Source organism: Catharus ustulatus, chromosome 1, assembly GCF_009819885.2.
Source record: "Catharus ustulatus isolate bCatUst1 chromosome 1, bCatUst1.pri.v2, whole genome shotgun sequence".
Classification (NCBI taxonomy): domain Eukaryota; kingdom Metazoa; phylum Chordata; class Aves; order Passeriformes; family Turdidae; genus Catharus; species Catharus ustulatus.
The window spans coordinates 98,510,352-98,534,822 of NC_046221.1; the positions used below are offsets into that span (position 1 = coordinate 98,510,352).

The 24,471-nt window shown below is 40.1% G+C and overlaps 1 protein-coding gene across 1 annotated transcript; it reads right to left on the reverse strand.

Moving 5' to 3' along the window:
- Positions 1–19,115: 19,115 nt before the first annotated feature.
- SEC61B (SEC61 translocon subunit beta) lies at positions 19,116–24,274 on the reverse strand. The gene is made up of 4 exons (XM_033074642.2): positions 24,164–24,274; positions 23,962–24,059; positions 23,313–23,414; positions 19,116–19,447 (listed from the first exon to the last, which is right to left on the reverse strand). Exons 1-4 carry the CDS (start codon positions 24,164–24,166, stop codon positions 19,360–19,362), a joined length of 291 nt encoding a protein of 96 aa, XP_032930533.1. The 5' UTR covers positions 24,167–24,274; the 3' UTR covers positions 19,116–19,359.
- Between the last annotated feature and the right edge of the window lie 197 nt (positions 24,275–24,471).

Consider the following 24,471-nt stretch of genomic DNA (forward strand, 5'->3'; position numbering starts at 1 on the left):
CCACAGGAGACCACTGCTGCATGCCATGCAGTACCTCGGTATATGCAGTTCCCACTGGTATCACACTTGATCCAGTCTACACAAAGATGCTGCCAGCATACAGTAGTCATGTATGCTGTTACCTTATTCTGATTTTCACTAAATATTTGAAGCTGAATTTGGCTTGTCTGATAACTCAGGTGCAGCAGAAGATATGAAATTTCTCATGACTGTGGGTTTCCTACAAGTTGGGACTATAGTAGGAGCAGCCAAATCAGCTATTACAAATGTGAAGAAGAACAACACAAGACTGATGAGAATCTTCTGAACCTAAGGGTCTTCCAGGGAGCTTAGTTAATCCTGCAGATTTCTTCAGTGGAGTATCTGCTTCTGTGCAGAGAAGTGCTGCAGAGCCACCAGCTCTCTTTGGGAGAGTTCATTTCATGTTCCAAGGTGGAGCTGTTCTGCCCCCGCATGGCAGGTCACTGGCAGAGCATGGAGCCAGACCACTGCACACCGACAAACCCATCATCTCATGGCAAAGCATGCCAAAGATTCTACGCCACCTGGAAGGGACCCATGTTAGTGTTCAGAGCATCGTGTTGTGTTACAATTGCACACGCCAGAAAATTGTAGAAGCAGGGCAGCTGAAAGGAGCCTATAAAAAATTAATGGCTGACATAATTACCAACCTCCAAACAAAGAATGGTCAGAAGGGAAGATGCAAGAGAAGTGAAATCTGTGATTTATTACAGGCTTTGTGATGGGTTCTCGTTTGGAGTACTGATTTTAAAATATCAGGAATTAAAGACAGGTTTTAGACAGGATGCAAACTTGGCTTGCAGGCAGAGGCCATGCCTGTATAGAAAACACAACTGGGAAGAAGGTCCTAATAATGTTAACTACTCCACAGAAGCAAAGAATGAAATACAAAGACTGAAGCAGGAGAAGGATGGAGTTAAAAGTTTCTGTGGAGGAATCCAGACAGCCTTTTAGGGGAACAGAAAAACTCTCACTAGAGAGAATGAGAAGCATAGGAAATTCAGTTCTCATGGTGAAACGTTCCCATGAGACAAGACAGTCCATCCCATTATCTCCCAGGACAGCTTAGGCAACACCAGTAGTCACTGAGAGCTAAACAGGGTCTTGGCTGCATTCAGCTGACTCCTCTGGGAGTGGGAAGAAGATCGTGACTGTTTCCTGACTACATTCAAACAAACGTATAGAGCTTTTATGTGGGCAGGGGCATCTGGTTTTCACACCATATGCTAGTCCTTTTGGAATATAAGTATATAGCTGAGTAAATGCAAGGGGTTGTTTATATGATGAGCATGAAACAGTCTGAAATGACACCTAGAAGCCACTAGTAATAAATTAATTCTGCTTTTCATCACAGGTCTCTAGACTCTCTTGGTAAACTTTTTGGTGATATGCTTGACCTTAAGTGAGATGGCCCTTGGACATGGATGGAGGAAAACACTGATAGTTTTTTAAGTATACTTGATACTTCCAAGCATCCAAAATGTGACAAATGAAACAGAAAAACAAAACCAAAGTAAACCACAACAAAAGCTCACAAAATTACTTCACATCCCAGTTGTTGCCCTCTCCCTGCAGTGCTTTCCATCAAAGACGCTATACTCCATTGGCAAGGTGGCATCTTGCCATTCAATGTAAGGGAGCTGTGATCAAGTGACTAAGCACTATTCTCCATAAAAACCTGGAAAAATTAATATCGTAAGTGGTGCAGAAGTGCAGAATTTAAGAGGCTAATTTTTGGATCCTTTCTGTCTTGAAAAGGTTTCCATCAAAACACTTCTTACAGATAGCACAGTAAGAACAGCACAGGTTATTAGTATACAAAAGAATAAAGAAAGAATTTCACAGTCTGTGGTGACCAGCTTTATTAATTGTAGGCTGGGAGAAAGGATAGTCAAAATATAAATTGAAAACAAAGGGAAAGCATCTGCCAAAAAGAGATCAGATATCTCAGACTGAAACCTCTGCGCATCAGTGTGTATATGTATAATGTGTATATATTATTTGCTAATGTTGGTTTCAGTGCATTTCTTGCTGATCTTACTCCTATGAAATGAATTGTTATAAAAATTAATGTTTTCCTGGAAGAAGTTTGAAGAAAAATTTTGAGGTATATTAGTTCTTACCCATTGTTAAAGGGTACAGTCAGTGACAAATAATACTGGTGGTACAGGGAAAAGTCATACATACAACTGGCATGATGAATTTTCTCGACAAGAAATCTTTGAAGAGTGTCGTCCAGCAGAGAAAGACTGAAATAGTGCCAAGCATGACACATAAAGCCAGGACACAGTGCAACTGTGCGGAGAAAGCGATACAAGGATCTGTTTCTTGTCAGGGAAGACATTTGTGATTAACTAGTAGCTGGTGGATGTTTGCCATTCCAAGCCATAATAACAACTTTCAATCAGACTCAGTTTAGAGTTTCCACAAAGAAACATCAATATCCATGCCCCATGGATTTAGGAAACACACACCTGATGTATCATGTATGCACATACATATATACATACGTATTCTGTGAATACACTTCCATATATTTAGGAGCACAAATGCAGAGCCACTAACATATAGTTATGTAATTAGACTTGGATGTGGTTAAGTGGTGGTTTTATATTTGCATCTGTAACTATAGATAAAATTTTGGCACATTATAAGAACACTGATATATATTAGAGGTTTCTTTCTATATCCAGAAGAAATAGGACGTACGTATATGAGATAAAGCTGTACGTAAATATCTGGCAGCCTGGCACACTGAGTAGGCCCGCGCTCTCACTGAAGGCTGGGGCTGAATTAATGTTAGTTTCCTTTCAACCATGACAAGGAAGGAGGAGGGAGGTCTGGAAAGCACCATCTGTTTTTCCAGATTGCTGTTAATCTGCCAATAATTCATATTGGATATAAAGAATTAATGCTATGGGAGAACATGAAAAAATATACAAAGCCTTCCTCTTCAGCATATGGAGCAAAGACCAACAAAGAAGAGGCATCAGGTTGTCTTCCTGGGCCAGGAGGGTAGAAAGCCCTCTGAAATTTGTCTGATATGTTAAAGAGAATGAAAACACAGACAGATGTGGAAGAGGAAGGGTATATTCCTCTGATAACCAAATAAAAAAACCTAGCATTTATCAGAAAAAAAAGTCTTCACAAAAAAGAATTTAAGATTTGCCAAGCAACACCAAAAAACCAGGGCCCTGGCCGGGCAAAGGAACAAAATATATCCTGGCCGTGGGGAACATTCAGACTATGCTTTGCAAGCTCGTGATGGTTTCTCTGAGAATCCACATTGCGAGTAAAAGATCTCACAAAGGGAGGCTGAAGTTCGTTGGAAAGGGTGGCAAGGTGGCATCAGCAAGATGGCAAAACATGGGGTGATACATCTGAGGTTAGGCACTAATCCAGTAATGGTTGATTGTGGATTTTACATTGACCAGGAAAGGTCGACATATGGTCTGCTGGGAAATCCTCCAGCAAAACTACTGCTATTTTGGGATGTTTTTAATATAATGTTCAACCTTTTCCTTATCTGTGCAGCTTTATTAGAGAAAGGAGTGATAGTTACTATCAGGAGTGATCTCTACTTCTTATGGCGCCTCTGCCAATTTTAAGTTGAGCAGGAGTGAACTACATACAGGAGACAATTCACTGAAATAGGACTGTTCTGTTCCATTTCTGCTGCACCTATCCAAGTCAACTGAGCATTGACAAGCAAGCAGACTTCCCACAAAAGCATAAGCACTGTTACTTACACATCTTTGGCCCAGGTCAAATGATACCCCAACCTCTAGCAACCCTTCAAGAGCTAATGCAGGTCAAAAGCCTCTCTGCTCCTATGGCTTTCTCACAAGCACACACTACATCTTTGGGGCAATTTGCCAGTACCAGTGCTTGAATCCAACCAATACAAACAAGTATGAAGGTTTTTCCACAGGAAAACATGGTATTCTGGATCCATCCTTCTATTTCTCGCTATCCATGGGGGTCTTCACAGAGATGAAAAAACAGCATTTCAAAGCTACTGCCTTTGCATTCCTGCAAAGGTCCTCAGTGTCCCATGCAGCATGAAACTGTCTCACAGCAACATTTAATTTTCACACCAGAAGTGAAAGGACTTCTTTACACTGACATTAGGAAAAGAAAATCACCCACCTCTCTGAGGACAGAAAGCTGGTGCAGCAACATAAGTGATCTGGCAGTTCTTGCATAAACAGGAAGAGAAGAATTCCACAAATTTGATGACATGTGGTCTTTATTTTCAGAGTTGTTTGATTGACGAGTGACTGTGAAGGGGTGCTGTATATAGGGAGCTCTGCTGATGGGCCCTGTGATCCAAAGCTGGAAGGAACTCTAGACTGGTATCACTGCTACCTGATGACAATTTTCTGGCTCTGGGGGCTATTTCTTCTGTCAGACATGCTGAATGCCATATCTCCTTCATTTCATATGTCTTTTTTTCTTAGGCTTTTTTTTCCCCACTGAGTTTTCTTACAGTATAAAACGTGTGAATGGATATGGGTTGTACTCTTAAATCATGAATGTGGTGTCTCTGTTTCACTCACATTTTTACAATCCTCACTTTAGACCCAGTAAAATCTAACAGTAAAAACTTGTTTTATTCTCCTCTCTGGTAAGCTGAAGTTGCAGGTTGAGAACTTCCACAAAGGTCAGACTTTGTAAAAAGGTTACAAAAGGGGCAGGGGCCAGAGTCTAATGCCACACCTTCAGACCTTCCATCAGTAAAAGCATGGACTAATGACTTGCTTTCTGAAAGCAGAGAAAGGTTAGTAAATAATAAAATTTTTGAACCAAATAACACAGTTGAAAAAAACCAAAACGGGTAAGATTTGGTACACACAAGAACTTCAGCATATTCTTTACCATACAGTGGTCATGGTTTGAAGTTTTACTATTCTAGATACTAGCCTTTATTTCCACAGTTGCCCAATGAATTTTAAGGGAAAAAAGTCAGCACATCATGTTGAGTTTATCCATGAAATGCAAAGCACAAATTCCAGAAATTAAAAATCTGGCTATATGAAATACACTTATATTCCATCTATCCAAAGTATATGTTGTTTAACTTAGTCATTTGTTTTATGAAAAGAAAATGAAAGACATCATTTCTATAGCTGCTTAATGTTTTATTCCTGGCTGGGTATTTGGACTAGGAAAACAACAGCTTTCCTTTTGGCTGTTAGTGCTTAATTATTCAATGTTAACAGCCAAGAAGTAAGCTGTTAGCCCTCCTCCTCTTCTTCACAGCTTTTCTTTCCCTCGTGGGTCTAAATCTGTCCTTCACACATATGAAGAGCAGTTCGAATTGTAGGGATTGCATTTTGGCCTCACAGGAAACGGCCTATGGCTTACAATATTTCCTCTTAATATCCGTGTGGTTTGTTCTCCAATCTTTTAAAACAACACAGAAGCAGCTTAATTTCCTCTGTCTTTGATGCTCTCCTTTAAATACCATCACAGACTCCTTCACAGACCTGCTCCCAAGCTAAGTTCTCTTAGTACAATTTCTGAAATGTGATGACTATTCTACCTAAATCACTGTACACAGTGCTAGACAAAGTAAATAAGCTCTAAATCTAGGGGGTTTCCTTATTCTTCCTTAGAAGAAACAACAGCAGAAGACTTCACAAGACCTAACCAGATTGACTCTAGCAGCACTTAATGGTTATCTTGAAAGATGGCAAATACTGGTATCAGAGGATGATGACTGCTGGAAATATCCCCAAATAATATCTCATAAATTAAACCACATATCCAGTATAGTTGGTCAAGTCCAAAGGGCAAATCAAGTAGTGTCATCCAGAGGAGTGTGTAAGCTGTGTTTTCCTAAAAGCTCAAAAAAGTCATGCAGCTTGCCTCTCTAGGATGAGGGCTACTCATGACATAACCACACTCCTTCCTTGCATACAGCTTTCACCTTTACTCTCTTCTGAAAAAAAAAAAATTTAAAAAAATCTCTGGAAACAGATTCATTTGCTTCAGCTAAGCATAACAAAAGATGGGCATGTACTTCCTCATGACAGACCCCCCAAGATACTTTTGCTACATCAGTCAGAGATAGACAGTTCATGACTGTTCCCTAAGTTTTGCTACCAAATAATTGCATTTAGGCTATATTATAGACTGCTTGAATTCCCATCAGCCTGATACACTTGAAAAGTTACGGGCAGAGGGAACACACCATGTATACAAAGCCACAATCTTACTGTGAAGTGTAGCTGAAGTCTTAACAGTCTAATGAAAGAATAACCTATCCAGATACAATAACACTAATGCTTCACAGTTCAAATTATATTGCTTAAAATTGTATATACACAAACATTTTAGCATCACAGAATCATTAAGGTTGGAAGAGACCTCAAAGACCATCTCATCCAATCATCAACCCAGCACTACTGTATCACCCCAAAACCACAGATTCAAGAGCCACATGCAGATGCTTCTTGAACACCTCCTACCTACTGGCAATTCTTCCACCTCCTTGGACAATTTATTCCAGTGCCTAACCACACCTTCAGTGAATTTTTTTGTCTAATATCTAGTCTGAACTTCCCCGAGCACAATTTAAGGCCCTTTCCTCTCATCCTTGCACTGGAAACATGACAGAACAGAACAATCCCCACCTCATTACAATCCCCTTCCAGGAAGCTGTAGAGAGCGATGAGAGCCTCCCTGATCCTCCTCTTCTTCAAGCTGAGCAACAACAGGTCCCTCAGCTGACCTTCACAAGACTTGTGTTCCAGACCCTTCACCAGTTTTGTCACGTCTGTCTGGACACCTGCAGCACCTCAATGTCCTTTTTGAAGGGAAAGCTCTAAAACTTAACACAGGATTTGAGATGGAGCCTCAACAGTGCTGAGTAGAGCAGTTGGCCTTCTTGGCCACCTGGGCACACACACTGGCTCATGTTCAGTTGTTCTCAAACAGCACCCCCAAGCCCCTTCCTGTTGAGCAGCTTTCCAGCCACTCTGCTCCCAGCCTGTAGCACAGCCTGGGTTTGTTGCATTCTCACTGCTGAACCTCATGGTGTTACCTTCAGCCCACCAATCCTTCCTGCCCTTCAGCAGATCAACTCCCACCTAACTTGGTAATGTCTGCAAATTTACTGAGGTGCACTCAATCTCCTCATCCAGGTTATTAATACAGATATTAAGCAGGACTGGTCCCAGTACTGAGCCCTGGGGAACATCACTTGCGATCAGCCACCAGCTGGATGTCATCCCATTCACCACAACTCTCTGGGCCCAGACATCCAGGCAGTTTCACCCAGCAAAGGCTACACTTATACAGGCTATGAGCAGCCAGTTTCTGCAGGAGAATGCTATGGGAGATGGTGTCCAATGCTTTACTGAAGTCTAGAGGAGCCTTTCCCTCATCTACTGTGTCACTTTGTCTTAGGAGATCATGTTGGTCAAGCAGGACCTGCCTTTGGATCTCCTGAACAGGCCAAAGCCTGCTTGTCAGAAGTCCAAGGTGGCAGTTCTCCTGGTACCACTCCCAACTTCACCCAGAATTGAAAACCCTTTCATTTTGTGGTCATTATGCCCAGGAAATACCAACCCATTTTTTGGTGGTGTGCTTTCCTTTCCACTGCACTCTGGGTGTTAAAAAAGACAGCTTCAGAGCAGGGGAAGAGGAACAGTGAGCTCCTAATATTCAAATCTTTTGCCAGTATGATGTTGATGGTTTCTTCCTTCTCAACGTGGAATCTGCCTGGAATCCTTTATATGTGTTTTCTAACACCCCCTGCACCTTGCTCTTCCCTCACTCTCCATTACACATCTGTAACACTGCTACATATCGTGTGTAGTATATATATGTCAGATCCTTAGTAATAGCTCTTTTGTTATCCATAACTTTTTTTCCTGTTTCTAAAGATTGTCTTTCTTCTTATGTTTGCAAGGGACCTCTTCTGAGTTGTTCACAACCCTGGGGCCACTGCTATCATCCTATCCCTATAATCCACAAGGTGCTTTGTTTCAGGATCAGTCATACACAATCCATTCTACAGAGAATAAGTGCTTGTTATTAATATCTTCTAGTTACAAAAGTATATAAGATCAGGTGTTATACTACACAGTTGTACAAAGTTATCAAAAGTTAAAATAAAGTAATAGTTACATGGTCATTAGACAATCATTAACACAGGTAAATAAGCTAAAATAAATTTACAAGTAGCCCAAGACAAGTCCATACGAAACCCCATAGGTCCAGAAGTCTCCACTGTTAACTTGAGACAAAGCTGAGGCCTCCTACAATAAATGGAAACACCTTATTTACTTGGCTACAAGGCTACAGCTTCCTTGAACCCTGGTCTTGTGATGGAGATCTGAAAGTATATAACAGAAGAGCCTCCAGTAAAATTCTGAGCTTGAAAAAACCTCTCAAGAATTCATGTCTTCAAATCAAGTGAACCCCTGGGAGGTGACACGGACTGTGATGCAAATGTTCTCTTTGAAATCAAATATTCAATTCAGACTAGATTAAAGGGACTAGACTTCATTACTCATCAGTCAGTCTCCATGACAAATGTCTGAATTACAAATTTGCCATCATACAGGAAACAAACACACATTTTTATTCATTGCAAAAGAAGAGTAAAACTGAAGACTTCATGGCTGTGAAGAGCACTTTAACACTCTCTTTGGTCCAAATGAAAGCTTACTTCTCACTGGAACGAAGCGTTTGTACTCCTGATAGGTACTCACTGCTCTTTCTCTAGCTCAAAATATGGAAATAAACAGTAGATGTGAGTCTTCAGGACAGTAAACACAATCCTCAATCTCTGCCTGCATATCAAAATATAAATGCAGATTTAGACTGAAGCTCACTGTCTCTGACCTCTCAAAGTAACACATTTCAATGTATTCAATGTTGCTTTGAAAAAAGTGGTTGTTACAATTATGCAATGAAAAAAAAAAGAGACCTATGGAATCCATATAACTCTTAGCTCAGTCTTTACACTTCCATTATCTTTTTCCTGTGAGGTTCTCTTATTTCAAGAGAGAAATTACTATCTGACATGGAGTCTCATAGTTCATGAAGGGACTATGTGACCTTTACACTTAGCACCTTCCAAAAATATGAGATTGCAATTTCATGCTAACATGCTTCTGTTATTTTCAGGCAACTTCAACACCATCATTCTCATTTACCTCTAAGCAGCCATTACAAAATTCGGTAAAAAAAATTCCAGCAGACGATATTGCTGAGAGAGGTGTTAATCAGGGACCACGGATCTCAGCCCTTCACAAACAGACAGAATGCAACCCTGGACCACATAGACTGACTTCTGAGATCTGCTCTGGTTAGTTTAGGAAACATTCTCATGTTCTGAGTCTACAATGCATAGAAAAGAGGAGGTCAAACTTTCCAGGGCCTTGTGTTTCAATTGTAACCTCTCAACCACACCGATTTGAGTGAGTCACCTCAAAATAAAGGGATCAGGAGAAAAAAATAGCAATTATACCTGCAGAATTTTTCAAAAATCATAATTTCCCAAACAAGTTAAGATTTTCTGTCTATCCTGTGTAGTCTAAGTATTGCAAAAGCAAAGACACTTGCCTACAAATACAAAATAGATTGGAAAAACCCTGCCTTTGTGATTGAAGAATGTTTCCACCTCTTAAATACTGGAAGTTGTTATTGATTTCCCCAGCAGATGGAGTAGCATGTACAGTTTTGATGATTCGTGCAGACTTATTTATGGGACTTATTTATTTGCAATGTGTATTAAGTTTTCATCTACTATCATGGAACTCTGCTTGATTCAGTCTATCAAAAAATCAAGCTCCAAAGACTGAATAATATAACTGATAAAACTGAGAATCTTCTTTCTCTCCATAAATCTTCAAGACCTTTGAAAATCTGATGTAACTTTTATTGAGGTTCTGCTTTATCTTCAGCTGTTTGTATCACCTGCTGTGCAGCACAGTAGCAGAAACATAAGTTTCAGAGGATTCAGACATTCATCTAGGTGTCAAAAAGGCTCCACAAAAATCATATGGTCATAGGATAATTCAGCTTGGAAGAGACCTTGAAAAGTCATCTAGTGCAACTCTCTGTTACTTACACCTCAAAGGCAAGTCAGTCATGAGGCTTCCCATGGTTTTATCTATCAGATCTTGAAAATATCCAATGGAGAAAGGAGCCTGTGCAACTTCTAGGCGCAACCTTGGCTCAACCATCCTCATGGTGAAAAGCTATCTCCTTACATCCAAGAGATATTGTTTCAACTTAACCCCATTGTTTCTTGTACTCCTGCCATGAAAAGACTTCCTTCAACTTCTTCATGGCCTCTGTACAGCTCTAGGAAGGATATTATTAAGCCCCAATTTATCACTGTCTTTCCTATCACTGAGGGTGATCACATAGGGTGAGAGGTGGACACAGCCAACCTCTGCTGTAACCTGACACATTGTGCCACTATCCTCCTGTATTTCCTCATGTTCACAGCTCATGCACAGGTTAACTCAGATGGACTTTATACTTTTACACCAAGCACAGCACTACATAAAGGATTATCTTTAACTTATGAACCCCAGAAATCCTGAGTTGCAGCCTGACCTGTGTCACTGAATTGCTATACAAAAACAATTAAATTCTTTCATTTCTACACTGCTTCCATGCAAGGACAGCATACATCTCACAGAAAATATATATATTCAAGGTTCAGCCCAAACCAGCAAGTTTGGCCTGAGACAAACACTGTTATTTCTTCATTAATGTGACAAAAGAACACACCCCCTAATACGCAGAGATCAGTTTTAGAAGATGTGATAAGGGGGACAACCCAATGCTTTCATATCAATTTGGTTTTTTACTGGAAAAGGCAGAATGATGCTAGATCCCCTCAGCAAAAATCCAAACAGTGCTTTCTGGCAAGGAACGAAGGTGGGCACATACACAAAGAAATTGGGAGTGGCACTGATGCAGTGCAGAAACGCATGCAAGAGCAAAGCACTGGCATTGCTTTGATGCAAACAGCTTTATCTCACACACAACAACAAAGAACATGACCTATGATTACAGCCTTTCTCAGCAAGCAGAAGGAAACTGCCTGTGCAAGACCAACCAAGACCAAGGACAAGTCAGTTCTTCAGTGAAGCACATCCAAACTTCAGCTATATGGAATCACAGAGTTGCAGAATGGCTGGGTTTGGAAGGGACCTTCAAGAACGTCTAGATTCAACCACCTCACCATTGACACATTAATGATCTAACAATTGCTACTTTATCATGAGGTGAGTGCAAGTATTATAATTGCTTAAAACAGAAAAGAACTTGAGGGATTAGTCTGGCCAAAGATTGAAGGCAGAAAACTAGGAGAATAATGAAATGATGGTGGTATAGTTTATTACTAATAGCTAGTAAGTAGCTGTGGTTCTTAGTGCTATAGGGGTTTTACCCAACAGCATCAAGTGAGGATGAGAAGGGAAATGTAGGATGGGAAGCACGGCATGAAAGCTCTTCTGTCACAGAAGGTACTTGAAATATTTAGCATGGGCGTGCTAATTAGGCATAGCAGTTACACTTTCAAATCTGGGACCTGACGGTGTTAAATGCATAGTGAAAAAATGAGATTTTGTATGTGAAAGTACGGCTTTGACTCCATACATTTGCTGGTTTACAACAGCACAATGGATTTACACTGGAATGCCAGAACCCATGGTGCCATCACTCTCCCACATTAATCTGCCTTTGCAGGTTTTTCACAGTTGGGTACTTCACAAAGACACTTAGATTAAGATAGGATGCTGTGTTTGGAATGGCTGCCAGTTTTTATTACAAAGTTCCCTGTAATCTGATCCATGAATTATCAGTAGCAGTACTGCTGTTGCCAACTTCAGCATTATCTGAAAGTCACTGTTTTACAGTAGGTGGTGGAGGAACAGGGTCTGGAGCATGAATATAATTGTCTCACAGAACTTTTCTACAAATATGGTGATTAGGTGGCTTTTTAAGATATCTCTTTTCATTACCTGATGCTCGTGCACTGTAGGGGTAAGGCGCAGACTGACTTCCACCAACATCATCCTCCTAAAGTTCAGGCATATTTACACTGCCTGTGAATCAGCTACAGATTTTACTAAATCCGGTACGACTACACCTACAACTTCACTGCCAAGAGGTGACTTTTTATACAGGGAGGTAGCTAACTAGTGTACATATCCTGGTGCTCCTTCCCAGACAAGACATGGGATGTTCATATATCTTAAATTAAGGAGTTTGATCAATCTCTAAAATGCTTTAATGCTGTGTTGCTTGCAAGAGCAGGGAAAGTGAACTTTGAGACATTGTTATTATTTTCTCCCACTCAGTTTTGACATCAAGCCAGTTGTAAACATTCAAACATCTGTACCCAAACTCCCTGGAAAACATCCATGCTTCAGCCACTACAAGGAACCTGGCTGGTCAGCACTGGCAATTACCTGGGATTATATGAAGACAATTTTTCCTCAACACTTTTAGCCTCTTGTCTACTTGAGAACAAAGTAAAAACCATCCTGCCTTGAGACAGACAGACAAATGTCCCAGGAGAAAGAACCAGGACTCTCATCCCACAAAACAATGACCCTGCTTGAGAGGCTCTTAAGCCAGAGAGCACACAAGAGGGATAGGAAACAGAATCACTGGTAAAGTTACCTAAAAATCTGTGTGGAGACAAGAAGAGAAGCTATTCACGAAATGGAGAGTTTGGCTACACAGGTATCACACAGGCATGCAGTGGCTTTAACTCATTTTAGCAAAGTATCTTAACAATCCTTTTTTATTGGGAAAGAAGCGCCTAGAAGAATTATTATAGTTCTATTCCTAGAGTCCCTTTTCATTTCAGAGAATAGTCAGTTCAAGGGGAGAAAGAATACAGGGTGAGTATATACTTGGAAGTTTTCTTCCTTCTTCTGGATTCACTGGGAATGCTAAGAGGAAATTAAGAAAAACACACTTTTCAACTGAAATCATACCCGAAATTAACTTCCATGTGTTGCTCTGGCCACCTAGTGCATGTTGTAGGCATCTTGAATAGTCTGTGCAAGATCTACACATAACAGAAATGGTGCAGGCTATTGAGAAGTTAGAACTTTATATAAATCAGTTTATGAGCCAGCAGATAGATCTGAATGCACAGGTGGTGAGTGAGAAATGAATAAGCAGAAGGCCTGGGAACATTGCCTAGTGAATTTTGGGAAGGCACTCTCAAGCACGTCTGAGTTTTCACTTGCATCCTCCATGCATGAGGCTAGAGCCTGTCCTTATGTGAAATCCAGTATCTCAGTGCCAGGATTACACTCAAGCCCAGACATATCAGGTTTTTTGAGGATGGCCATAAACAAGGACAGAAGCTAAGTAATCCTGCAGTGATGCAAACTCACTGTCATGCTGCTGGCAGGAAGGCAACTGGTCTCATTATCTGCATCTTCAGCAAGTTTATGAGGACACCAAATTTCACAAAGTGGTAGCTGGTGGAGAAGAGCCCTGCAACCTCAGGGACCTTAGCAGTGGGGGAAAATGAAGTTCAGGACACATAAATGTTAAGTCCTGTACCTTGGAGGGAGCAAAATGCACAATGGGCATGTCAAGCTAAGAACACATAAAGATACTCCCTATCACACACTCATTTGGAAAACTGGGTTTTGTACCCCCAGTGCCAAAGAAACACTAACAAACTGGAGAATCCAGGAGAGGGGTATTTAGATGGTTGGAGGCTGGTGCACATGACACACAGGGACAGAGACAGCCAGGTTTGTTAGTTCAAGAGGCTGAGGGTAAAACACAAGCTGCTGTCCCCAGCTAAGGTTAGAAAGTAGATGGAGCTAGAGCCCTCCCAGCAATGCACAGCAAAAGGGCAAGAGGCAATCACTGTGAGGTCCAACAAAGGAATTCTAATTGGATACAACGAACAATATCTTCACCAGAGAGTGGTTAAGCACAGAGACAGGTATTCAGAGAAACCCTTTCCTTGGAGATTCTCAAAATGCAATTGCAGAAGGTCCTCAGCAATCTGACCAAGCCCTGATGATTATTCTGCTCTGAGCAGGGAGCTGGATCAAAGACACCCAACAAGTCCTTACCAAAGTACATTTTGCTATGACCTATACCTGTATTTCCAATTCTATTTTACACTGTCATTATATATCTACATGTAACATATATGTAGTGTTAAGAGCTGCTTTCAATGTGAACTTCCGTTTAGTGGAAAATGTTGGCACTTGCAGTTACTTTTCATTGTAGTTTAAGTCAAACAAAAAAAATTCATTAAGAATTTAAAAAATTGCTTTGAAATCAAAGAAAGTTGAGTGCTAATTTTTAAAAGATATTTCATATTAGAATTAACAATTTTTATTTATTGATTACTTTTTGAAGTAAAAGAAGGAATATGGAAACAAAAATGGAACAAAATTAGAACACAACCCTGCTACTGCATCAAGTTCAGATTCACACTGAATTACAATAGTTTGGTCCTTCACAAATTTCTTTGCAGTTGTATCATGCAGCTTTGTTTTCTCCCTCACTGATGTCTCCCTGAGGTGAGCAACACATATGTTCTCCTTCACTGATTACAACAAATGCCACACTCCAACTCCATGGACCTTTTATGTAAGTCAGGAGTAACATTACTTACCAGTAAATCTCAGGAATTTAAGGCAACATTGCTTTAGTTGCTTTTTGTATTATCTTACCAGAAAAACAACCAAGACAGTAGCTAATAAACTGGAAGGTCTCACAGAATAGTGTTTGATTATTAAGTGATATTATGAATGCAGCCCCTCTGAAACCAGAGCATACTAACCACAAATTTATTTCTGATTTTGGAAGCATTTCACTCAGATAATGTCTAACCTCTGCAGCATTTTTAAGCATATTTTCCGTCTCTCTGTAGTATCTGAGAAGAAAAACAGAATTACTCAGTGATAAATGCATGAACTAACAAAAAAATACAAAAAACCAAAAATACAAAAAAAACCAAAAAAAACCAAAACAAAACAAAAAAACCCACTCCAAAACACACTAAACTAGCTGGAATTTCACTTTTTTCCCCTTTTTAAGACAGCAGTTATTTTGAAGAGGCAGTGCATTGGAAATTTTGCCTAGTTCTATTTTATGAAATAATAGTGTAACTTCAAAGAATTTCTCAATTTTGGTTTGGTCAAAAAGTCACAGATACTATTCTAAAAGGCAGCCATGTGAAAAATCCTTCAAATTAAGAAATGAGGATAATTATTTGCAACCTGCTGCCATATGTGTAATAACAAAGAGTATCAAATCTATGTGGTATTAAAAAAAAAGTGGTATCAAATCTATGGTGATACACATATGAACTTGAATTTTTGACTTAAGTAAAATAGGTCTTTCCTGTTCATTATTGTTACTACCTGGCATATCTCTGCATCAGAGCATTATCCTACTACATGGCACAATTCAGTATCTTCAGAGGTCTCCAGAGAAAGAGTTAACTAGAGCACAGAATGAAGAAGGTAACAATACATGTCAGGGATGAGATATACTCGGTAACTTCGCACCTGTTCTTACTTAGCCTGCCTTTCCTTTCAGCAACTTCTGAAATCCTAACAGAAATCACAAATGTTGTACAAGTGTCCCCTCAATAAAAGAAAAGCCAAAAGGCCTCCCCTCAGAGATCTGAAGCTGAGAATCATTACTATTCTTAGTATATTATTACCAATGCCAAGTTTAGAAAAGTCTTCTATGAAACACATTTATATAAACAGCTAATATGAAGCTGTCAATGCAGTCTTATTACCAAAGCAGGAAGTACATAACAAGTTAGACTCTGAAGTCTTTTTTTTTATCTGGAGAAAGAAAAACAAAACCAAAAACCACTTGAAAGATCATGTGTGTGCATATGTGTGTGTGTGTGTGTTGTGCAGTAGAGCTGGCTTGTAAACAGATGGCAAGAGTAAAAGGCAAATCTGAAACACCAGAACTAATGGAGCCCATATACCTACAGATCAATGGCTTGTGGGTGATTGACTTCAGTGTGCAAACAAATGCCAGAGCAAAGATTAAAGTTCTCCTATTATGAAGGAAGAAGACTCCCCCTTTTCTTCCTGGGTAACAAGTTAAAAGTGCAAGGTTTTTTACACAGCAGGAGCTTTGACCATCTTTCTCTTCTATCAGTTACCTATTCCATCCAAACCTGAAGAACACTGTCTTTCAGCTTCTAAGTCCCTGTTAAATTAGACTGAACCTGCTCACATACTCAGATTTATTGTTGGGGGTAGAGGGGGAGGAAAATCTTAAGAGACAGATGAACTCATGTGCAAAAGAACCATCTCCTTATAAAATCCCTTCTTCAGCTGAAGGATAATGGAGTCTGAGGTTGCAAAAACCTTATGTCAAGGATAAAAAATTCTAGTACTTTATCATGTCTTCTACAGAAATACAAGTTCTTCCAGATATCTTGAATCTTTATTGTTAAGGATGCAAAGTAAAGACCCTTGAGGACTTAAGAACCTTCTGCAGCACCTAAACAAAGGCATTTGCAGGAGTCAGCTCACTCAGCTTGTATTTCAATCCCATACCATAAGGTATGTGCCATAAAAATCCAAAGTCTTAGTAATTCCTAGTCACCTGATGCAAAGCTTTTCAAATGACTGCCCTTTCTTCTTTTCTACCTATTACTGAAAGAATAGTTTTCTGTATCTGTATTTGCTACTGTTTATCAGTATGGCTGTAATTTATTCACCTAGGCCAAACAGAATTTCACATTCATTATTAGCCAAAACTCCAGTAAGTCCTTGCAACCTGCATTTCTTTATCTGTACCTCTCTGGAGTTGAAGTTTGATAAACATCAGTTGCAAGACTCCACTACAACACTGGAACACTAAGAATATGAGCATGAATATCCAACAGATTCATGCTAATAATTTTTATAATCACAACTTGAAAACATAAAATAGAGAAATCTGAGTTTTAATGAAGTACAAGGAAAATAAAACTACAGATGTTTCAGCTAGCTGAATCCAACTTAAGTATCACCAGAGGTAAGCTGACACAAAATATAGAGCCAAGAAAGAGTGGGAAGTAATTTGTGCAAAAAGAGAGAGATTAGGCCCTATTGACAGTGCATGCAAAAATCCATGATACAGGTCCATTCTAGAAAAAAAAATATTTAAGCAAGGAGAGCATTGTCAAAATAGTCAACATTTTGATACTCAGTTGAACCAAATGTATTAAAGTACATTTAAATGTATTAAAAATTATCAAAAGGCTGTAAGCAATAAGCCTTTCCCCACCACTTTTCCAAGATCATCATCAACTCTGGTCTTTAGAAGCAGCAGGACACCAAAAAAGGAAAAATATGGAAGGCTTTAAATGGAATTATTTGATGTGGAAAAACAGTTTTTGGGGACTGGAAATGTTTAAAAAAAATTGTTCCCCGCTGTATTAGAAAACAGTCAAAGAGTGTATTAGAAAACACAGTAAAAAAAAGAGGTTACCTACTTTGATATTACTGTTATTCCTTATCCTTACACTATTTTAGAGTATTCCATTCATTTTCCTTTAAATAACACGAATCAGCTCAGCACAGTCTGTTCACATGGTCAGCAGAACAACTGACCTGCATTTGCTCTTCTCTCTACATTTTCTTGCCTTAAAATGAAATCGCTGACTGTACAGAATTTATTTTCTTGCTAAGCAAAGCATTTAAGTGAGAGATCCTTATCTCCACCTTTTGAAGTGATGAGCTACCCCAACTACTTATTTTATATTCCCTTGTGTTTTAACTTCCCTTCCATATGCATAGAGGTAAATAATTTATGGATCCTTTTGCCTTTGATACATGATTTATTTGTAACAGCTTCCACCAATTTAGTGTTCTACTACACCACTGCCTTTGAGCCTCCAAAATCCCCTGTTCCTCAACTTCCAAACCTCTGAAAACACCTTCCTACTATTAAATTTTCAAAGATAATTTTCAGTTTCTGCTCCAAGTCTTTTGTCTTTCCCTCCACATTTACATTAGGTACTAATGTATGCATTAGCAGAGCTCAAAACGATTACCTCTATAGCCCTGAGACAACACTCCTCATTCTTGTTTTTGTTCTGAATAGTTTGGTCTTTTCAGAAGTAATGCTAACTTAAGAACTGCTTCAAGGAAGGTGGTAAGAGAGGCTGCTTCTACAACATGCAGTTTGAACTTCTGTCAAGGCTGCATAACTAAGAATATTGTTTTCCCATGACAAGCTGATATTCAACCAGGAGTCAACATGAACAGCAGGCTAAAATAATTCTATCCAACTTCAAGACCATATTAGTAGTGAGAAATGTCAATGCACAAATATGCAGATACCTTTAAAAAGAGAAGGAAGAGCTGTGTGACCGTTCAAAAGGAAAATACTGTACATCCAGAAGTAAACTGGAGTGGTTATCAGAAGCAACACTTAACTGTATCTCAGCCTGTTTGCATGTCCTGTTATTTGAAATGCAGTCATTACCTTTCCAGTCCTCCCATTCCATTTAATTCTCCTTGAAAGAGTCTGGACCTGCAGTCATCTAATCACAGACTATCCTAAGTTGGAAGGGACCCACAAGGATCACTAAAGTCCAACTCCTGATCCTGCACAGGACAGCCCCAAGAACCACATCACGTGACCGAGGATGAAAAATGTCTCTGACATGGTGCAATTACTCTTTTAAATCAGTCAGGTATCAGTTCATGTTGCTCCTCGAGTGCAGCTCAAAAAAAACAAACACACTTATATAACTTTTATGTATAACAAGCACTGAGTAAAATTTAACTTGCATTTAGGAAATAAATAAATCCAGCTATTTTTCTGGAGTTAAAAGAAGAACATGACCATCTCAGCACTGGTACCTCAGTTTTATTTCAATAAGGATGTCGGTTACCTTCTTGTGTTTGTGAACCTGATTTTGTCTCTTTAATCCACAAAAAAAGTATTTTCCAGCATAAAATGATATAGCAATGCATAGTTTGGAAGAATCTGGTTTGAACCGTCAAACAGTATTTACTCAGAAATATGATTATTTATGAAAACCTAGTAAAATGTGTTAGCTGTGGTATACTGGAAAAGGAAAAAATACAGTTAAGACTGTGTCTATTTCCATATACAACTTTTATTGCAATATCTGTATTCTAAGTGTACAGATACAAATATAAAATGACCCATGACAGGCTTTAAAGCTGCCCAAGTAGCGAACTGAGAAATTAATTTGATATCACAGCCAAAGTTGACAGGACTTCAACAGGTGATAGGAAGCTTCCCCAGTCTCTCTCCAAGAACAACCAGGATCCACCATAGTTTTGGTCCAAGATGTATGCTTTAAGTTGGCAGCTGAGTCTAGGAACGAGTGTATTTACCCCAGATGTGCAGCATAAATACAGAAGCAATAAAAAGAAGACTCATGACCAAAACTGGAACAGGTCCACTAAAAATAAAGAGAAAATGCATTAACATAAAAAAGAAGTCTGTCTTGCCCAAATGCCAGTCATTATTAGCCAAATGAGCTCATCAGTTCATATGAAACTGTACAAGAAAATTCTTCCCTTCCCACAGAAATACCTTAAGGCACACAGAAATGAGACAGTCATCTCTATTAAAAACTGCTGCTGCCACTGTTATTAAAGACAGTTCCATACACCCTAAATGTTACATAAAAAAGCACAACAGAGTAACAAAACCCCCACTTGTTAAAGTAGCCATTAATGATTCATTATTATGGATTGCTGTTTCCACAGTCTCTGGAAAAGTATCATCTGTGTTTACAACTCAGATAGCCACCCGAGCAAAGATGCAGTCCGATACAAAAACCAACAGAGTCCTCTAGCGGCTACTAAAATTTTGGCAAAAAACTCTCATTAGCTGTTTTATTTTTGGGGGTTTTATTTCATTTGAAAACAATGGCAGCAGTGGGTGAGAGACAGGGACATCTTTCTTGAAAAACATACACAAAGTGGCAAAGCTACATCATTAAATTTTTACCTAAAATGAATCTTTTGTTTTTTCCTTCTCATTTTTATATATTGTTTAGAAATTGTATAGTAATGTATTTAAAAAACAGGTTAATCTAAGAGTGCACGTTGATAGCTTCAATCAGCTGTTTCACGCTCTTTTGAGCTGCAACAATTACATGAATAAACACTCAACACTCCTTCACACCACTCACTTCACACAAACTCATTTCTGATTTTCAACATGCTATTGAGAAATCTGTTATCCAGCCTGTATTACCTGCCAGGGTACTGTTAATAAGCATGTAAATGCTACCTGAATACAAAGTTTAAAAAAAGGAAACTGAAAAGGGATTCAAAGAGTTTCCTGACATATTTTTCTACAAGATCATGATCCACATAATTTAAATGAACACAACTGTATCTTACACTGAGTTTAAAACTCAATTGTTATCTATCATACTTAGACTTATTTGGGTATGGAGAATCCTGAACACAGACAAAAGGTCTTTAGCAAATAAACCAACAACAAAATAAAGTCCACATACATGGTGACTACACCAGTACCCCCTTCAAAGGGTATCTTTCACTACACAACAGAATGTAATTCTCAAACCCCAGCATTTTATACATATAAATAAATATATTTATTTTATATTTCTATTTATTTCTATATATGTATACATACACGTTTATATCCTACAAAATATAAATCATAATTTATAGTCCTTACACTGTATCTGAATTATTTCATTCATTTGAGCCTTTAGCTGCAGGAATAGGTAAGCTGCTGTGCCAAAGGCACACGGAAACAAAGCAGCACCACTAAACAGAACTACCTGGAAATAAACAGTGGGGACTGATTGTTCAGTGTTTTTTAAACATGCAGATGACATTGAACCCTTAGAGAATAATCGGCTCTCCAACACTGACACATACATCTGATTTCCTCCAGTCCCAAAGAAAACCTGTTGTAACCCTGCAATTCTCCACACACCTGCATCTTCTCGGCCCACCACAAATAAATAAATGGATTCAGACACCTCTAGAGATTTGGTATTGTGCATTCTCAGAATGTCTTTCATAAGGCTGCATATTGTACAACAATTTGACTTTCTATCCACAGGAAAGCTGCCTATAGCTCTTTAAGCAGGAAAGCCCAAGACAAGATACAGGAACCACAGGTACCAAGTGACTCAAAAAGATGAAAAAGTTTGGGGTTAGTTTTCTTTTCAAAGCATGTAATCTCCAAGCTTTAAAGAGAAAAATATCATATCCCCTCTCAGCCAAATCCCCCACAACTCCCTTTCGATAATAGTTGTTTTTAAAGGTACATTTGAAGCACCTTGCAATGCAAATAAAGGATCTTTCCTGAGAGGAACCAAGTTCCCTATTCAACAGACTTATTATTTTGGACTTGAATACAGATACAAAATATCCAAAGCATCAATCTAATTCCACACAATATAAAACATACAAACTTTTTTATCTAGAGTGAAATTCCCCTCATTACAGTTAGTATGAATTAACCTGTTCTCAGGTGGGTTTATGTATTTTCCATAGTAATTTTAAGAGCTTGCATTTTAAACAATATGAAAAAAGCCCACCCACCACCACTACCAGGCTAAGCTTTCCCATTGCTTTATGCAATGCAACTGCTTTATGCAGCAGTGACCATAACCATTTCTAAAAACAACTTCAGCTGAAGCATTTCACTGAAGCAATCACAAACCTTGATATGCCATTCTCACTTTAAAGCCTACTAAAGAGGACAATTGGTTGCTATGGAAAAAAAATTGAAGAAAAATACCAAGAAAGCCATAAACAAGAAAGTTGCTACCAAGCCATGGCTCAGAAAATGTTAGATCTAGTGTGGGGTGATTTGTAATTTGTAATGTAATTTGATTCTTTCATTAGAAGCTTGACCATACAGTTACTCAGAGTAGCTTCCAAAAAAACACTCCCAGTGCTCCAAATCCTTAAAATCAGGAACCGCTGTGTCTCAACACAAATAGATGGAATATCTGTTTACTGACCTGCTTGCACTGAAGATGGAAACAACTAAGTGGCACCAAAAGTGAAATCAAAGATTCACAAGGTAACTATTTAGCAAAATTGTTAAAGCTTGTATCACAAGTCCATTAATAAAAACAAAACATAATCCCCTTCTGGCTTTTTTTCTGTTTGGTGTAATTAATTGTTAAAACTGAACTCTAGTAGACCAAACAACAGAGAAAACAGTTGCCCTGCCTATCTGCACAGCTTTGCTCTAGAACATTGTCTTTTCTTTGCCTTTTTTCTGGACTCAGAATGGCAGAACAGCCTACTTTGGTGGTTTGCTAGATACATTTTGCTTTTTAAAGTTTCAAGTACATATGAAAAGGAAAACACATAAGACAACTTCAAAGGAAGGATTACTCATGGAACTATCACTAAGTAGCCCTGCACCAAATGTTCTATTTGCACAGAAAGCAGCACCCCTCTTGAAGAACTTCAAAAGAAAATATTAATGGATTTGTGAAAAAAAAACCAAAACAAACCAGGGTCAGCCCTGAGCACCTCAAGACTTTTCAACCGAGTAAGAACAAGATGTCATGAACTGTAATTCTACAATAAGCACAGATTTCCACTCAGGATATAACTTAGCACACACTCATCACATCAAATACACCTTCCACCTTCGCTACCGAAGTATTAGGCTGCAAAGTTTGTTTGGAAAGTCATCTGAAAAACTCAAACTGGTCAAAAGGGTAAAAACTTAGGTTCTCTTTATAGTTTAAGGAACACTACTAGGTATTCAACCATAATCTTGGAATATTCACCTTGTGAAAATGGAGATATAGAAAGTATTGGCATGCTATTTACTAGGCAAGTTCAGCCAAAGTAATTTATCTGCAGCTTTTTCATAAAAACACCTGATGCAAGCATATGGTATATCAGTTATATTGTATTTTCAAGGGGTGCATAGGATCATAACAGCTGTTATAAGACAAAACCCAAAATTTTTGCTTAAAAGAGTATTAAAACATGCACACAGATGCTTAAATTCATTGAGACAAGTGATCTTTCTCAACCTCAAAAAGATTGCTCACAGCTTTCAAAGACCACTTAAGGTAAACTTTTACAAAATACAACTTGTACCTACCTTTTTAAAACCACTGTAACTTTAAAAACTACCTCTCCCAGGTTACATATTAAATATGTCATCCCAACCACTAACTCAAGTTTTCCCATGCACACCAGAACACTGACAGATGATTATTAATTCGAAGACTGCAAGACCACGTAAGCAGGAGAACTCTAAAGCCCTCAAGCCTGCCACCACGCATTAACCCAACTTACACTTTAAGCCCTGGAGAGTCCTCAGTGTAGAACCGCCACATCCCACCAGTCCCTGTGGACGTGGCACGGCCTGCACTCCTTGTCCCACAGCTGGCATTTTTCCTTTAAGGGATGACAGAAGGAAACAGAGACCAAACAACACGTTAGTACCCCACCAGCTTCTAGGACCAAGCAGCCAGGAAGACTCTGCAGAAACAACACACTTCACAGAAGCAATTAGGTTGGGAAAGACCTCTAAGATCATCGAGTCCAACACTACCATGTCAACTAGACCATGGCACTAAGTGCCATATCCAATCTTTCCTTAAATACCCACAGGGACAGTGACTTCACCACCTCCCTAGGCAGCCCATTCCAATATCTAATCGTCCCTTCCTCCTGATATCCAAGCTAAACATCCTCCGGCGCAGCTTAAGACTTCTGCTCTCCTATCCTGTCACTGGACAGCGACTGAGCCTCCTTTTCTCCAGGCTAAACACCCCCAGCTCCCTCAGTCACTCCTCACAGCACTTGTGCTGCAGACCCTTCCCCAGCAGCGTTGCCCTTCTCTGAACTGGCATCAGTCTGTGCTGCCACGTCAGCAGAGGGCACCAGCCCGGGCACGCAGCGCGCACGGCGGGCGCAAGAGCAGCCCCCGGCGGGCACCCACCTCTGCCGGACGGTGGATCCTGCGGCGCGGGGAGCCACAGCCTTGCTGGGGGAGCGGCCGGAGGAGCCGACGCTGGTGGCGCTGGGGTTGGGCCCGGGCTGCGGAGAGAGGAGAGAAGCGGGAGGGGGTGAGAGGCGGCGGGCGCTGCCGGCGGGGAAGGGGCGCCTCAGCCGCCCCCCGCCCCGGGCAGCCCCTCACTCACCATGGCGGCGGCGCTGGATCGGGCTCGGCGCGGTCTCACACACGCTCCGCTACAGCCGCTCCGGCCACGTCCCTGCCCGCGTCAGGCTCCGCCCCCGCGCCGCGCATCCCGGGCCGCGCGGCTCCCCCGGATAATGCCTGAGCAGCAGTGGCCCCTTATCCCTGCACCCCTCGCCCGGCGGCCGCGTTCCGACACCGCTGCCCCACGTGACGCCTCGGGCGCGCCCGCTCCTTGCGCAGCGGCCGGGCCGGCGCGGGCCCGCGGGGAGCGGCGCGTCGGGCGGCAGCGGGGCCGCCCGGCGGGCGGGG

Excerpts from the sequence above, each read along its gene's own strand:
- SEC61B (XM_033074642.2), bottom strand. Across the intron at positions 23,415-23,961 it reads GGATCCACCGTCCGGCAGAG|GAAAAATGCCAGCTGTGGGA; the intron begins GTGGGTGCCCGC and ends CATCCCTTAAAG. Across the intron at positions 19,448-23,312 it reads GACTCTCCAGGGCTTAAAGT|TGGACCTGTTCCAGTTTTGG; the intron begins GTAAGTTGGGTT and ends CTTTATTTTTAG.